General features: G+C 41.7%; 1 protein-coding gene across 1 annotated transcript in view; it reads left to right on the plus strand.

The window, feature by feature from the left end:
- Positions 1–16,755, plus strand: part of LOC107389901 (noelin-2) — a 43,032-nt gene that overhangs the window by 11,795 nt on the left and 14,482 nt on the right. Inside the window, exon 4 of the mRNA XM_015966310.3 lies at positions 10,442–10,661. Coding sequence (XP_015821796.1) covers positions 10,442–10,661 — 220 coding nt within the window. The remainder of the gene's footprint in view (positions 1–10,441; positions 10,662–16,755) is intronic.

A 16,755-nucleotide genomic window follows, 5' to 3' on the forward strand; every position in this document is an offset into this window, starting at 1 on the left:
ACCGATACTGGCGTATCGGTGCTAATACCGATTCCAGTATTGGTACCGGTAAAAGTTAACCGATAACAGGAACCGATACCAATGCAGTTGCTTGAAATTGGCTTCACTGTAACTTGTCATTTCTGCCCCCCTAATTAATATATTTTATTTTTATCTACCTCACAGTCTTTTCCTGCCGAACCCTCCCACTGTCCTAATGGGTGTGACCCCGTGAGGAAAGATGACCACTGAGCAGGATTGATGGTTTATCCCTTGAGGTCCATGTGGCAGGGGTGAGGTGATGCTCACCCCTTAAAGCAGAAAAGAAAATAAAACCTGTATTCCAATTCATTGCATTTTTAGTATGGTAGAAGCGTTGGTATCGGTAACCAGTATCGGCGAGGACTCAGATCCAAGTATTGGTTAGGAAAAAAGTGGTATCGTTGCATCCCTACTTCCTGAGGCAGACTCTTTGACATCAGAAAATGTATGTTTGCGTTTACATGCAGCCAGTAACCCCTTTAAAACCCGAATATTCACAATAACCCGGTTCCGCAGGTCCTTGTAAACACCGCCAAAAACCCGGATATGCTCATAACCGGGTTTTTAAAAACCCGGCTATTACACCTGGGGTAACCCTTTTCTAACCCGAATGCTTGGTCGTGTAAACGCATACCGGGATATCCCCATCAAAGCGTGTGTTCTGCGCATGCTCTGTTCGCAAAGAATCTTGGTCTTTTGAGTAGCGAGACGTCTTGTATGCGCCAGAACACCGGAAGTAAACAACAAGTTGGGGGCAAAATGGCGAGTCGCGGCACAGCACCACACTTTGAGTGACGAGGAAACTAAAGCGCAAAGAAACGCGGTCACTATCTCTTCCGAACTGGGAAACATGTTGTTGTTTTCACGGATACCAGAACAAGAAGAACCGGAAATGGCGCATATTGCATCTGGACGTAGTCCATACGTCCTGACGCTACCCCAACGTCTGCATTTACATCGGGTTATGCACGTTAGGGGTAACTCTTTCTATTTATGCTTGTAAACGGGTTATTCTGATCAACTCAGAAACCCGAATGCCGACCTTAACCCGATCATAACCCGGATATTGGCTGCATGTAAATGTACTGAGTCCACAATCCACATCAGTACAGGTTTGATGCATCAGGAACCAGGAGGAATTCAGCCAAAGAAATCCCCTGAACAACGCCCAATTGCTCCTCTTCATTTACTTGAGGAACACATTTCCACTCCCATGGTAGGAGGCAAGAGGATCTCCCCAGATTGGACGAACAAATCCATACCTTCACCATATTAGCTTTAAATAGCTGAAGCCTCTTTCTTCTGAAGAAGGCAAGCTTTCTGCACACAAAGCAATGCTTACGTGGACCAGAGTGACTCCTCTAACCACATATAGTAACCAAGTTTTACAGCAGCAGTAGTTTCTTTAGACACCACACTATGACCACTGCTAGCAGCATTTGCATGAGCGTGGACCTGCACATCACCCAAAAGAGTCAGTGGCAGAGCCACGTTGCTGTTAGCATATCTGAGACAAGATGTCCAAATATCAGAAAATAAGACTCCAAATCCTGCTGTCTGCTGCCACTCTCTGCTGCAGCAGACTTGTTCGTGCTGATTCAGTCACTTCTGGGCTTTTGGTCTTACAAGGCATTCATTTCTCTGGAAGACTCAGGTGGTCCTAAACTTTTGACAAAAGATTCAGGCAAAAATGAGCTTTAAAGTAAGAAATGGCACAACGTGCCATCACTGTTTTCCTCAAGACCGATAATGGTTTATCCATCCTCACTTCCTCCTGCAACATTAGAGCGAGTCTGAAATGGGGCAATTTACATTATGAGAGCCTGTATTTCATCTCCAAAAGGGAAGAAAGTTCTGACTGCGTAAACAGCCGTGTCTCTACAGTACACACACATACACACACACACTCACACACACAAACCGACCCTTAAGTCTCCAAATATAGCTTTATGCCAGCTTCCCGTTAATCTGTTTTGCCTTTCATCTCTTACTGAGCATCTTAGCAAGTAGGGGGTCTGTTTTTGGTAACTTCATGCAGTGTGTGGGTGTGTTTGTGTGTGTGTTTGTCTATGTGAGTGCATGTGTGAATGTATGCACATGTGCTCGTAGCTCCTTGGGGCTTTTCACAGTCATAAGCTTTTGCCTTTGCACCATGAGGCAGAACTGAATATTTATGTGCAGCTACAGTAAGTTTATCAATAACTAAACAGCGTGTTTTATCCCACAGAGGAAGGAAAGGAAAAGAGCTGGAGGTCACACATAGACATGAACAGAGAGAAGAAAGGAACTCCAGAATAAAGGAAACATAAAATATGGAGTAAAGATTGTTTTAATGCTCCTCTCCGTGGGATGGAGGGGTGAAGACATGGGGGAGGTAAAGGTGAGGCAGGAGGAGAGAGAGCAGAAAAACAAAAAAAAATAGCATTGGCGATGTGGTTTATTGGAAATTGTATTCAATCTCCAGTAAATCGTATCACTTAGAGAATTTAATGAAAGCATGAATATTGGATGAGCATGCGGTTGTATGCAAATAATGCTGCTGTAAGATGAGACTGTTCACATTAGGTCTGAGGAGCTTCTGTGCTTTCGTGAAATAAAATATGGAGCTGACGCAGTTGGAGACATAGTGTTCAATCCTACTGGAAAGAATAAAAAAAGGTTGTTGTATCTCTTACAGCAGGGGAGGGATTAGACTCAAAGTGTCTGAAATCCAAGCCTTGATGATGTAGAGTTTGCGTGTGTGTGTGTGTGTGTGTGTGTGTGTGTGTGTGTGTGTGTGTGTGTCTTCTTTGTTTTGACACATCTTTTAACCTCTTTGATTCCTTTATTAGACCCAAATCTTTCCTGAACACAGCTCGGTTGTCTGAGAACATTATAACAAATGGATCCAGACAAAAAAAAAATCTAATGAGGAGCCCTCTATCCTCTAACAATGTTGTGCTTTCATGATTCATGCAAATATTGATCTTTCATAAGCTCCTAATTATCCACTGTGAGTTTGCAAAAGTGAAATCATAGATTGATTTTGTGTTATTTAATTGGGTCAGAGCGTCAGCAACTGGCCGACCAGCTCAGGCCTTCCTCTCCTCCAGCTCATCCTCCGCCTCCTTCTGTGGGATTACAGAGTGTTCCCAGGCCAGATGGAATGTGTAGTCCCTCTAGCATGTTCTGGGGGAGCTTTTCCATTTGGTTAATGTGGTTTTCTGGCTTTTATTTGTTTATTTATTTGCCCTCCTCACTTACATCTACTCTTCTAGTCTTAGCTCATCCCAAAGGAGAGCTAAAAAAGGTGTGAGGATGGAGGCAGGCAGCGATAAAGCGTGACTCACAGTCACGTCACGTATCAGCTGCCAAATGTGAGGAAAACAAACACGTTGTCAGCCAAACGCAGGAACAGAGAGGGCATGTAACTGAGGCTTTAAAAGTCTAAAGTTGGGTAGGTCTAACTCATTAAGCTGCTTTGGATAAAAGTATTTGCCAAAAAATAAAAATAAAATTAAAATTAGAAAAAAATTATGTCATGTAAAATTGTAGATGGCTGAGACTAAACTAATTGAGACATTCTTACACAGATTTATTCACTTGAGTGAGTCGGATATTAATCAGTCAAAACTAAACCAGCGCCTCCTAGTGGCTCATCAGTGACGAGCGTTAAGTCGTTTTAAAACTGCTTTTCATAAGTTAAAGTCCCACTAGTTCATCATATGCTGGTGAAATTCATCTCCACATTTGACCCATCTCCGTGGGGAGCGGTGAGCTGCAGCAGTGGCCGCGCTCGGGAACTATTTGGTGGTTTGACCCCTCCAATCCAACCCCTCAAAGCTGAGTGTCAAACAGGGAGGCACCGGGTCCCATTTTGGTATGACCTGACCATGTCCATGTGTCCATAATTCATTCATGTTGCTCTCACCTTGCTGTTATTTTATATATATATATATATATATATATATATATATATATATATATATTATTTCTAATGCATTTGGCTGTAATTAGGTTTGTGATTTGTTGTGAGACATGAGTGGGCGAGGCTTTCAGCCCAACAAGCTTGGCTGTGATGCAGGCTAGGGGTTAATAAATACATCATGGCAGCTCCATGAATAGGCTCTACTTTTCTACCGAAACTTGTGGTTTTTTGTGGTTTTAGCACGTATTGCAAATAAAGATGTTACACAAAATTGTGTAAAAATAAATCAATAAATAAATTTAAAAAAAACAAGCAAGCATCCAAATTAAACTGGCCTCAAAATTAAGAGAATCAGGCCATTATTTTGTTGTTCAAGCACAAGATGCAGCTTTTGCCAACCTGTTTAAAAATATGCCAGAAATTATGTTATGGCCTGTTGTGCTAATGTTGTATTTTACTTTGGCGCGCCCTTATTTTTATTACAAATTGGCACCAATTCCTGAGATCTTTGTGAAATTGTCAAAAACAACACATCATTACAGCACCACTGACTTTTTCTTCACTCACTCACTAGATTTAGTTCATTTTTGCATTCATGTTATGCATCTTCATGGATTCAAGGACTGTAGCAACATGTTTATTGATAGAGGTTACACAACACTACTCCTCTAATGGGGAAAAACTGACAAATAAGTGCAAATAAACAAGGCATTCCAGCAGCTAACTACATTTTTATACCTTAGAAATGATACTGGGATCAGAGCTAGTGAGAAACAATTTCTTTATTTTTTTATAATATTATATTTATTGCTTTTTTATGTTATAAAACAAGACATACACCACAAATGGAACCAGACAAGAAAGCAAGCCAAAAACATTCTGAGTCAACAATAATGCAATCATCCAGACTAAACAATGATTTGGTATTGAGCCAAAAAGGGGCCCCAAACTCTCTCATCTCTGTGGTGCTTGTCCAGCCTGTACATGCGAATACGTTCCAGCTGGTTCATTGATATCATTTCCCTGAGCCAGTGGTCAAAGCTTGGAGGTGTGGTGGATTTCCAAGACAGTAGTATAAGTTTCTTAGCAACCACCATACCCAGCTGCAGAGCTGACTGCATGTCCGGTGCCAGTGTCAGACTGTCCGTGGAGCATCCCGGTATTGCAAGGTTGTGGTCAGAAAAACACCTGAAAATTGCAGTCCATAAACCATACAGTTGAGGGCAAACCCAGAAAAGATGGGCCAAGGACCCCTCAGCAGAGCTGCATCTGTCACACTGGGGAGACACCACAGGGAAGATTCCGTTCAGCTTGATCTTTGAGTAGTGCAATCGATGAATCACCTTATATTGTACCAATCGATAGCGAGTATTTATAGAGCAGGAGTGAACCCGAGACAAAGCCTCTTCCCACAGCTCCGCAGATGTGTACGAGTGTAGCTCCTTTGCCCATGCTTCGCGCTGGCAGTCCGAGGGCACGTGAGGGGTCAACAAATTTGGAAATCTAATTTTTAGAGCTTGGGGCCATACACAAATTATCATAAAACGAGTGGGAATTTGGAATGGTCTCAAAATGCTCAAACATTTCCCTCACATAATCTCTGATCTGAAGGTATCGGAAAAAGTGTGAACTGGGAAGGTCAAATTTAGCACTCAATTGTGCAAATGAGGCGACATTGCCATCAACATATAGGCCAGCTAGAGTTTTAATACCCTTTCTCTTCCAAACAGCAAAAGTGCCATCTAACTGCCCGGGCTTGAAAGAAGGATATTACATATACGAACATATATGCAGTTCAGGATAAACTTCAAAATTATGCTTCTGACTTACAAATCCTTGAACCATCAAGCTCCTCCATATCTGTGTGAACTTGTCCATTACTACAACCCGCCGCGTGCTCTCAGGTCTGAAGATAAGCTCCTCCTAGCTGTTCCGGATGCACGTTTAAAAAGCCGTGGAGAAAGGGCTTTCTCTGTCTGTGCACCCAAGCTGTGGAACGCATTACCACTGCTAGTGAGGCAAGCACCAACAGGTAGCATTTTTAAATCACGCCTGAAAACTCACTACTTCAACCTAGCTTATACCACATAATTATGAACCTCACTTACATCTGCACTGTTTAAAAATGGACTCCACAATAATCGACTTCCGTACTATTGAGGTTCTTTTTAAAATGTTTTTTCTAATTTTTATTCACCCTGTGTCTTATTGATTTTCAGCTGTTACGTTTGGTATTTTTGTTGTATTTCCTTTGTATCTTTTATCTGTGTTCGACATGTTTGTATAACGCCGGTTTAATTAATCTAACATTTTTTGTGTACAGCGCCTTGTTTGGTTGTAATGCCTTGTGAATGCGCTTTATAAATAAAATTGGATTGGATTGGATTGGATTGGATATATGGATTCTTTGGGAACACTTTAATTTGTTTTAGTATGGGCAGAGTATTCGCCAAGACAAATGAGTTCTGAGCTGGTACACATGATTTAAGGCTCGAAAATAACAATGCATGGAGTGAAGTGTTACTGTCATTAGGACTTTCAAACTGCAACCAGCCATGATCAGATTCATCAGAAATACTATGTGTCCAGTAAGTGAGAGCTCTGCAGTTAGCAGCCCAGTAATAATGTTTAAAATTTGGAAGACCACCTTCCATTGTTGATTTATGTACATGAGCTTTAGATATTCTGTTTGCTTTAAATCCCCACACAAAATGCAATATAATCTAATCTAATTTTTTGGAAAAGGAAGCACTAAGATACAGGTGCTGGCCAGTAAATTAGAATATCATCAAAAGGTTGAAAATATTTCAGTAATTCCATTCAAAACGTGAAACTTGTACATTATATTCATGCAATGCACACAGACCAATGTATTTCCGATGTTTATTACGTTTAATTTTGATATTTATAGGTGACAACCAATGAAAACATCAAATCTGGTATCTCAGAAAATTAGAATATTCTAAAGGCCAATGAAAAAATGTTTGTTTCTCTAATGTTGGCCAACTGAAAAGAATGAACATGAAAAGAATGTGCATGTATAGCACTCAATACTTAGTCGGGGCTCCTTTTGCCTCAATAACTGCAGTAATGCGGCGTGGCATGGACTCGATCAGTCTGTGGCACTGCTCAGGTGTTATGAGAGCCCAGGTTGCTCTGATAGTCGTCTTCAGCTCCTCTGCATTGTTGGGTCTAGCGTATTGCATCCTCCGCTTCACAATACCCCATAGATTTTCTATGGGGTTAAGGTCAGGCGAGTTTGCTGGCCAATCAAGGACAGGGATACCATGGTCCTTGAACCAGGTGCTGGTGGTTTTGGCACTGTGTGCAGGTGCCAAGTCCTGTTGAAAGGTGAAGTCTGCATCCCCATAAAGTTGGTCAGCAGCAGGAAGCATGAAGTGCTCTAAAACTTCCTGGTAGACGGCTGCATTGACCCTGGACCTCAGGAAACAGAGTGGGCCAACACCGGCAGATGACATGGCACCCCACACCATCACTGACGGTGGAAACTTTACACTGGACCTCATGCAACGTGGATTCTGTGCTTCTCCGCTCTTCCTCCAGACTCTGGGTCCTTGATTTCCAAAGGAAATGCAGAACTTGCTTTCATCAGAAAACATAACTTTGGACCACTCAGCATCAGTCCAGTCCTTTTTGTCCTTGGCCCAGGCGAGACGCTTCTTGCGCTGTTTCATGTTCAAGAGTGGCTTGACACACGGAATGCGACACCTGAATCCCATGTCTTTCATGAGTCTCCTCGTGGTGGTTCTTGAAGCGCTGACTCCAGCTGCAGTCCACTCTTTGTGGATCTCCCCCACATTTTTGAATGGGTTTGTCGTCACAATTCTCTGCAGGGTGCGGTTATCCCTAGAGCTTGTACACTTTTTTCTACCACATTTTTTCCGTCCCTTCGCCTGTCTGTTAATGTGCTTGGACACAGAGCTCTGCGAACAGCCAGCTTCTTTAGCAATCACCTTTTGTGTCTTGCCCTCCTTGTGCAAGGTGTCAATGATTGTCTTTTGGACAGCTGTTAAGTCAGAAGTCTTCCCCATGATTGTGGTGCCTTCAAAACAAGACTGAGGGACCTTTTAAAGGCCTTTGCAGGTGTTTTGAGTAAATCAGCTGATTAGAGTGGCAGCAGGTGTCTTCTATATTCAGCCTTTTCAGAATATTCTAATTTTTTGAGATACCAAATTTGGAGTTTTCATTAGTTGTCACTTATGAATATCAAATTTAAATGTAATGAACATTGGAAATACATTGGTCTGTGTGCATTGCATGAATATAATGTACAAGTTTCACGTTTTGAATGGAATTACTGAAATATTTTCAACCTTTTGATGATATTCTAATTTACTGGCCAGCACCTGTAGATGGGTAAATTCTGAAATCGATATAAAAACCTGGGTAGGATCACCATTTTTATTGCATTGACTCTCCCGATCATGGTTAGAGGTAATATCCTCCACGCCTCAATGTGGATTTTTAATCTTTCAATTAACTCTGCATAATTAGCCTTGAATAATAATTTAGGATCTCTTGTCAAGTTCAGACCCAGATGATTTTTTGCTACTTTAAAAGGTATGGTGTCCATGAATTCTTGAGGCAGGTTGTCTACTGGGGGCATAAACTCACTTTTACACCAATTAATTGTATGTTACTAAATGAGTTCATGTAGTCCAAGAGAGCTGGAATAGAGGTTTCAGGATCACCAATGCAGACCAGTAGATCATCCGTATATAAAACTGCACGGGTCTCTATGGTGATACCTTTAATGCCTGGGTGGGAACGAATACCTATGGCAAGTGGCTCTAATGCGATGTGGGTCCCCCTGACGCACACCTCTCTGCAAAGTGAAGGGTTTGGATTTATTTTCATTAGTGAGGATAGCTGATCTAGGACTAGAATATAGGATTCTGACCCATTCGGTAAAGGTGTGGTTGAAGACGAAATTTTGGAGTGTTGCGAAAAGGTATGGCCACTCTATGGTGTCAAAGGTTTTATGAGCATCTAATGATAATAAGGCTGCACTGCCCATGTGTTTATGATTGGAGTAAAAAATATTCAGAATTTTACGCACGTTACATAATGAGTGTCTCCCCAGAATAAAACCAGTTCTTTACCTTTTTAAATAACAACTTTCCAAGGTTAAATTTTACACTTCAGTTCATTTTATTGGCCCAGAATTAGTTAAATCCAGCTTCCACGTTGGAACACAATAGAGATAATAACTTATCGATCAAATGCTCAAACCCTGTTGCTGAGATGACATCAAAGTACATTTATTCCTGCAGAGCCCCAAGCACAGAAGATTTTAGCTTCTTAACATCTCAACATCTATTTGTTAATATTTAATAATTATGTCCATATCAGTCATGTCTGCATTAGTTGGAGTTCTGGAAATCATCTCAAGACTCTAAACTTGGTGCTTGAGGAACCTAAACAGGGTCCCAATTTTAAAAAACAGACTGAAGACTCAAGACTGAAGTGGAGAGTGAGCAGAAGAAGAGTGAGCAGAGCTTATTTCAGCAAAGCTGTTGTATTTCATCACTGTTTAATTACAGGATGTCATGTGCCTTTTTCACTATGGACCAAGTCCTATCAGGGGAGAAAAGACACTCAGACCGGCTTTGATCCTTTTTATTCACACTTGCTTCAAACAGGAATCAGGAAGTCATGACACAAATCAAGATGGCATCATGGAATCAGAGCTGGTTTGAGCTCTGCACAGCCCCGACCCTTCACACGTGTACTGTTGTCATTTCAGAGATATGCAATGAATTAAATCAATTAGCATTGAATGAATGTCTACTTAGACATTGATGTGGATAATGATGTGACCTGGTAAAACTCAGACCCAGGATGTGTTAGAGGCTAAAGATATTTTATCTAAACCTCAATAAAGTTTAATATATGAATATATCATTGAAATAGAATCATGTAAATGTTCAAAAACACAATTTATAAAGTCAAAAATGCTGTTTTTTTTTTGTTAAAATGACAACAAATACTTATAGTTTGATCTAGATGTGACTGACATTGAAGAACCAAATTAATTCTCCGGTTCATTCTGAGATTTTAAGAGGTGTGTTAAATCTAAACCATTTAGGTGGACTAGAAACAGAAATGTTAAGGTGTTAGGTCTCATAGGTGTTAAAGGTATAAATGAGTAATGGAGCTGTTTGAAGCGATGGATAGAAGAAATATCTCTAGTCTGTATGAATAAAACACCTGCAAGAAACACACCTGCCTTCCTCTCTCCATGTTCCGGTTGGCAGGGTGCATGATGGAAGACTGAGAAAAGCAAGGAGCATAATTAGTTAAATAAGAGAAGTGTAATCCGCCCTGCGTGTCATTCCCACTTACAGAAGTCATGATGATTGCCACTCTCAGAGGGTGACCTGACCAGATGCATGAACAACCCTAGAATAAAATGTGAAGGGTGAATACTGCAAATGGTCTCATGCTGCTGCCTTTCTCATGTCCTGCTTCTCATCTGCTGTGCACCAACAGGAGCTGAAGGGTCAGATGTCTCAGCTAAGGCCCCTCCTGTCGGTGGTGGAGCAGTACAGATTGGACCTGCAGACGCTGACCACCCTGCGAACTGAGTTGCTCAACCTATCGATCATCCTGACAGCCATTCAAGAGGAGATTGGAGCGTACGACTACGAGGAGCTTCAGCAGAGGGTGTTGCTGCTAGAGACCAGGCTGCACAGCTGCATGAACAAACTAGGTAAAATGTCTTGGTGTTCTCTTTATGTGGAATGCACAAAAGGCTGTTTTAGTGGGTCAAATGAACCTTTTATTGATGTAATGAATTGATTTACATGTTATTTCATGAGCCATAAGACATAAGATTCCATAGTAAATATGAAATCAACCTTATGGATCTGTGGGTACTTTTTAACCAGAAGATTGGAACTTTTTATTGCAGGGATTATGTAACCACTTCGTATTAACTCAGAGACAACAGAAGAGAGAGTCAGATTTTAAAAGTTTAAAGATTTATTACTAAACAAATTAAAACTAGACTAACTTAAACACTAAATGTATGGTATTACTAAGATGAAATGAGACGGAGAATGGTGTAGTGTGGAATGTTGTTCAGAAACAGCAAATCCGAAGAAATGATTAGTTCTAGTGGGAATGAAGGTGATGTCTTCGTGTTAAGCTTTGATTAGGAGATTCATAAACACATTCGACGCCATTTTGTCGCTCCACACATACCCTTAGAATGAGACCTCTGTACGGATCCAGAATGCAGTTGTGACCAGTTTGGGGGTGAAAATTGATGCTGGACTTAAATTTGATGCTCACATCAACTCTGTGATCCGGTCCAGTTTCTTTCACCTGAGACGCCTTGCAAAAATCAAGCCCATGCTGTCAAGAGCCCACCTGGAGCGGGTACTCCATGCTTTTGTAATTTCTAGGCTTGATTACTGCAGCTCTCTATATGCAGGGTTGTGTCAGTCATCACTGCGTCGCCTACAGGTTGGGCAGAACAGCGCAGCCAGGTTCCTGACTGGGACCAGGAAACGGGACCACATCAGTCCGGTTCTGGCCTCCCTGCACTGGCTTCCGGTCTGTTATCGTTCACACTTCAGACTCCTCGTCTTTGTTTATCATTTCTTCCAGGGTGGTGGTCCCCCCTATCTGGTCACGCTCCTGAACAGACATTCCCCATCACGCGCTCTGCGCTCCTCTGACCAAGGCCTGCTCGTTGTCCCTCGTTCTAGGTGTCGTACTCGCAGCGACCGGGCTTTCTCAATACTAGCACTGTCACTATGGAACCAGTTGCCACCCTCAGTTAGGCTGTCCCCATCTCTGCCAGTCTTCAAGAGTCGCCTAAAAACCCACCTCCTCCGCTTGGCGTTTCCTGAACATGTTTGAATTTGGCCCTCTTTTATGTTGACTTTATCTCACAGTTTTCATTGGTTCACTTTTTCCCTTGTTTTACACATTTGTCTTCTACTAGAATGTTTCACCTTTTTTGTAACTTGTAATCTGTAATCTGAATTGCTTTTATTTTCTGATTTATTCACTTTCTTTAACTTTGTACTGTACCATGTTCAGCGCCTTGGGCTTCCTGACAGGGTTGCGGAAGGCGCTTTATAAATAAAGCTTTGATTTGATTGATTTGAAAAATATCGTACACCGCAATGTTGAGCCACCCTGAATCACTGCAGGGGGAATTCCTCAACCGCGACAGCCCTAGCATGAACGAGACCTGGGTTCTTCCTGGTGAGTCAGCTGCTCTGTCAGAGCTCTGTTCTTCAGACTGTCAGGTTCTGAACGAGCCCAGGCTCACTGGTCATGGTGGTGGATTACTAACCATGTTCAGATCCTCTTTCCATCCTAAAAAACTTACTATACCGGCGACTCCAACCAGCTTTGAGTTTATGGCTTTTGAGGTGGACTTTAGTTGCTACTGTTTATTCTCTGCTATCGCCTACTTAAGCACAATTCAAACTTTTTATCGGAATTTTCTGATCTTTTAACAGACTTTCTTCCATATTGTGACCGTGGGATTGTTCTTGGTGATTTTAATATACATGTTTGCTGCCCTGACAAACCTCTTGTTGGCTTTTTAGACATTTTAGATTGTTTTGGTCTCCAGCAACAGGTCCAGTCACCCACCCATTCAGGATCGCACATTTTAGACTTGGTTTTGTCATTTGGGATCTGTAACTCTGATCTGATTGTTGACTCTGCATGTATCTCTGATCATTCTCCTATTATTTTTAACATCTGTGGCTTGACACCTCCATCCACTAGGCAACATAATCAACACCTTCCAAGATTAATTTCCCCTTTCACCACCAATCTATTAGCGTCTAGCCTAGCTGCGACTCTATCCACTTCCCAACCTGATTCCACCTGTGTAGGAGTTGAGGAGCTGCTGACCTCTTTCAACTCTACCTGCTCAACTGTTTTAAATGCAGTCGCGCCCCTAAAATCCAGGCATAAAACAACTGTGGCAGACCCTTGGCTCAATGAGGAGACTCGTGCCCTAAGACGCCAATGTAGGGTCTGCGAACACCGGTGGCGGAAGGACAAGCTGCAAATCTCCTACCAATTATTTAAGGATTCTTTGACCCGCTTTCAGAAAGCTGTCCGCACAGCTAGAAACAGATATTTTGCTAAAATAATCACTAGGCATAAAAACGACCAGAAGAAACTGAACAGTGTCCTCACCTCTGTACTATGCCTTAGAGAATCTCCCAAATCGTCTCCCTCTACAGGGACTCTTTGCAATGAGTTTCACAACTTTTTCGTGCATAAAATCCAGGATATTAGAACCAGTTTCTCTTACTCAGGCTGGGTTACCTGTGTGGAACCTCACTGTCCACCCTCATTCTCTTGCTTTGCTCATGTGACACTCTCTTTCCTGGTTGATCTAATCTTGGCTATGAAGCCCTCAGGCTCTCCAGAGGACAGCCTTCCTCCAAGACTGCTGTGCGATGTCCTTCCAGCGGTGGCCCCTGCTGTTTTGGATATTGTCAATTCCAGCTTCTCCTCTGGTGTGTTTCCAGCTGCTTTTAAAAATGCAGTTGTTCAGCTGCCATTGAAGAAACCAGGCCTTGACCAGTCTGACTGTGCCAATTATCGCCCAATCTCAAAACTTCCATTCATCTCAAAAGTAGTTGAGAAACTGGTTCTCACGCAGCTTACTTCTCACCTAGATGACAATGGGCTTCTTGACCCATTCCAATCAGGTTTTAGACGTAATTACAGCACAGAATCTGCACACATTAGGGTACTCAATGACATCTTGATTCTGACTGACTCTGGCACCCATGTGCTGTTACTCTTACTCGGCCTGACTGCAGCATTCGACACTGTAGACTACACCATCCTACTTCACAGACTTGAATTTTGGGTGGGTGTGACCGGTACTGCCCTCGAATGGTTTAAGTCGTACCTTAATGGTCGGTGTTTTAGTGTTCATGTTAGAGACTGCTCTTCTCCCAAAGTCCCACTTCCATGGGGAGTACCGCAGGGCTCCATCCTGGGTCCTCCCCTCTTTTCAATTTACATACTACCACTTGGTAAGATTTTAGCAAGTCTCAGGGTTAACCACCACTTTTATGCAGATGATTGCCAGATCTACCTTCAAATCAACCAACAGCACTCATTTTCTATAATGTCAGAATGCCTTTCCCAGGTCAGATCCTGGCTTTCTCAAAACTGCCTACGGTTAAATGACAGCAAATCAGATGCCATACTTTTTAGCCCCACTAGCATGAATGGTGCTTTAGATGTCTCAACTCTCCCACTCAATCTCAAATCATGTGCCACTAGCCCAGGTGTGAAACTGGACTCTGACCTTTCAATGTCTTCATAAGTCAACGCTACTGTCAAGTCCTGCTTTTTCCAACTCCGCCGCATCACTCGTCTTAAGTCAATCCTCAAACACCCGGATCTTGAGTCAGTCATTCATGCTTTTATTACTTCACGTCTGGATTACGCAAATTCTGTCCTGATTGGGATTAATGCTTCAGCCTTAAGCAAACTGCAGAAGGTTCAAAATGCCGCGGTCAGATTTTTAACCAACACTGACAGACGCATGCACATCACCCCCATCCTTGCAGATTTACTCTGGCTCCCAGTCAAATTTAGGATTAACTTCAAGGTCTTGTTATATGTTTACAAGGCTTTGTACTGCCCATCCCCATCCTATCTGACGGACCTGCTGACCCCATATGTTCCCACTCGTGCCCTTCGGTCAGCAGATCATCTGCTGCTTGTTGTTCCGAAGGTTCGGTACAAATCACGGGGGGAGCGTGCCTTCTCTCATGCAGCCCCCAAAACTCTGGAACTCTCTGCCCCTCCGTGTGCGTCTGGCTCCCTCTTTTAGCAGTTTCAAGTCAGCCTTGAAAACACACTTCTTTAGAATTGCCTTGTCATTATCATGACAATCTAGCACCGGATTTGAGTTTTTAATTCCGTTTTTATAATTTAGTTGCTCACTTTTGGCACCTGGCACCATCTGGTATTTTATTTCGTTTTATTTGTGCCATTTCAAATGTTTTTATCATTCGTCGCATTATTTTATTTTTATAGTGCTGTTAACTGTTCTCCCATTTTATTGTTTTTAGTAGGAATTTTTATCTCCGACTATTTATGCTTTGTTCTTATGTATTTTGCCTGTTCTTATTGTGTTTCTTAGTCAAGCATTTGGCTTTTTTATGTACAGCGCTTTGGTTAGCTGCCATGCTATTTTGAAATAGTGCTTTATAAATATGGTATGACGTGGGCATAGTTTTATTCTTCGGATGTTTTGGTTTATGGTCAAATGAAAAGATGACAGATTTACCAAGCACCACCAAAACCACACCTCCGTCAGATCTGGCAGATTCTGATTGGATCAGTAAAAGCAATATGTCATGTCTTAACGCTACGTGAAATCAGTCCTATTGGAAACATTTAAAGTCATATAGCTTATTATATTCTATAGGATTATAATAAAGTAATTAATATTTTGATTTAACAGATTGGTCACATCTTATTATTGACTAACACTTTGTTTGATTAGCTTATTAAAATAGAGTTCTTTGATTTATTAAAAGGAGAGCGTCCTTTTCTTCATTCTTCTCGTGCTGGAAAGGAAGCAGTTTAGAGCAAATGCATGAGACCTTGAGGCCATATCTCATGCAGACTAGTTCTGTGTCAGAGGAGAAGGGAAAAATGACTTTGAGGTGGAAAACAGTCATTTCATTCCTTTACATTGATTTAACACCGATTAATGATGATCAAATAACTTTTTACACGTTAAAGTTCAACTTGTGCTTGTGTTAGCAGCATTTGCATGAGCGTGGATCTGCAAATCACCGGAGTCAGTGGTAGAGTCGCGGTGCTGTTATCCAATCAGAGGCAAGATGTTCGGATATCAGGAAGTAAGACTACAAATCCCGTCGTCTGAACCTACTTTGTCCTCCAGCTGACTTCCATGTCCTAAAACACATACAACTTTTTTTGTCCCAGAGAACGACTTACAAGGCATTCATTCCCACTCAAGACCACCGCAAATGTATTAAAAATATGACTAATGTTGCTTTTTCAATCTCAGCACCACTCTGTTTTAACCAGTGTACAATAATTTCACCCTTGATGGCAAAGGAATTATGACCCAGCATGAAATTTTCAAAAGATGTAATTAAAAAGAAAGTTAAGCGAAACAATAAAGGATTAGATTGATGTTTGGTGAAGTTTACTCATTCTCTCTCTTGTCCTCCGGGCTGTATAATAAATATAAAGTCATAGTCAGCCGCCTTTAGCCATTTTTCTGTTTCTTAGCGCTAAAAGAGGCAGCTGTCTTTATGTTTACCACACAAATGACACTGTTGATGGATATCTCATTAGAGACTCCAGTAAACGGTGAATTGTCTACCTCAGGGTGTTAAAGAACTTTTACAGCAGGAGAAAGCTGTTGAAGAAAAAAATGCTGTTGCAGAAATGTGAAACATTTGGACCACCAGAGCGCACGAGTGAAAATCAGGAGAAGGGCATTATGCTGCAGGAGAGCTTTTAGATATTTATGTGGAGATTTCAACTGTGCTTTTGCTGTGAAACTCAGTCTTGATTGAAATCCATTATAGCGGATGTGAGTCTGCTGAAGGAAAACCTGTTAAAAGTCTCAGTGAAATCTCACATGGTGGTTAAAGGTTCTGTTTAGCTGATTAAACATTCCTGCAAAATTTAATTCTCCAGCCGATTCAGTCACGTTTGAAATCTGTTGAAATGGATGAAACATGAAGTGAGACAATCGCAAGTGTTTAAAGGCTTTAGCTTACACCTTTTCCTCCTATATGTCATAAGACAAAGTA

This window comes from Nothobranchius furzeri, chromosome 4, assembly GCF_043380555.1.
Source record: "Nothobranchius furzeri strain GRZ-AD chromosome 4, NfurGRZ-RIMD1, whole genome shotgun sequence".
Classification (NCBI taxonomy): Eukaryota; Metazoa; Chordata; class Actinopteri; order Cyprinodontiformes; family Nothobranchiidae; genus Nothobranchius; species Nothobranchius furzeri.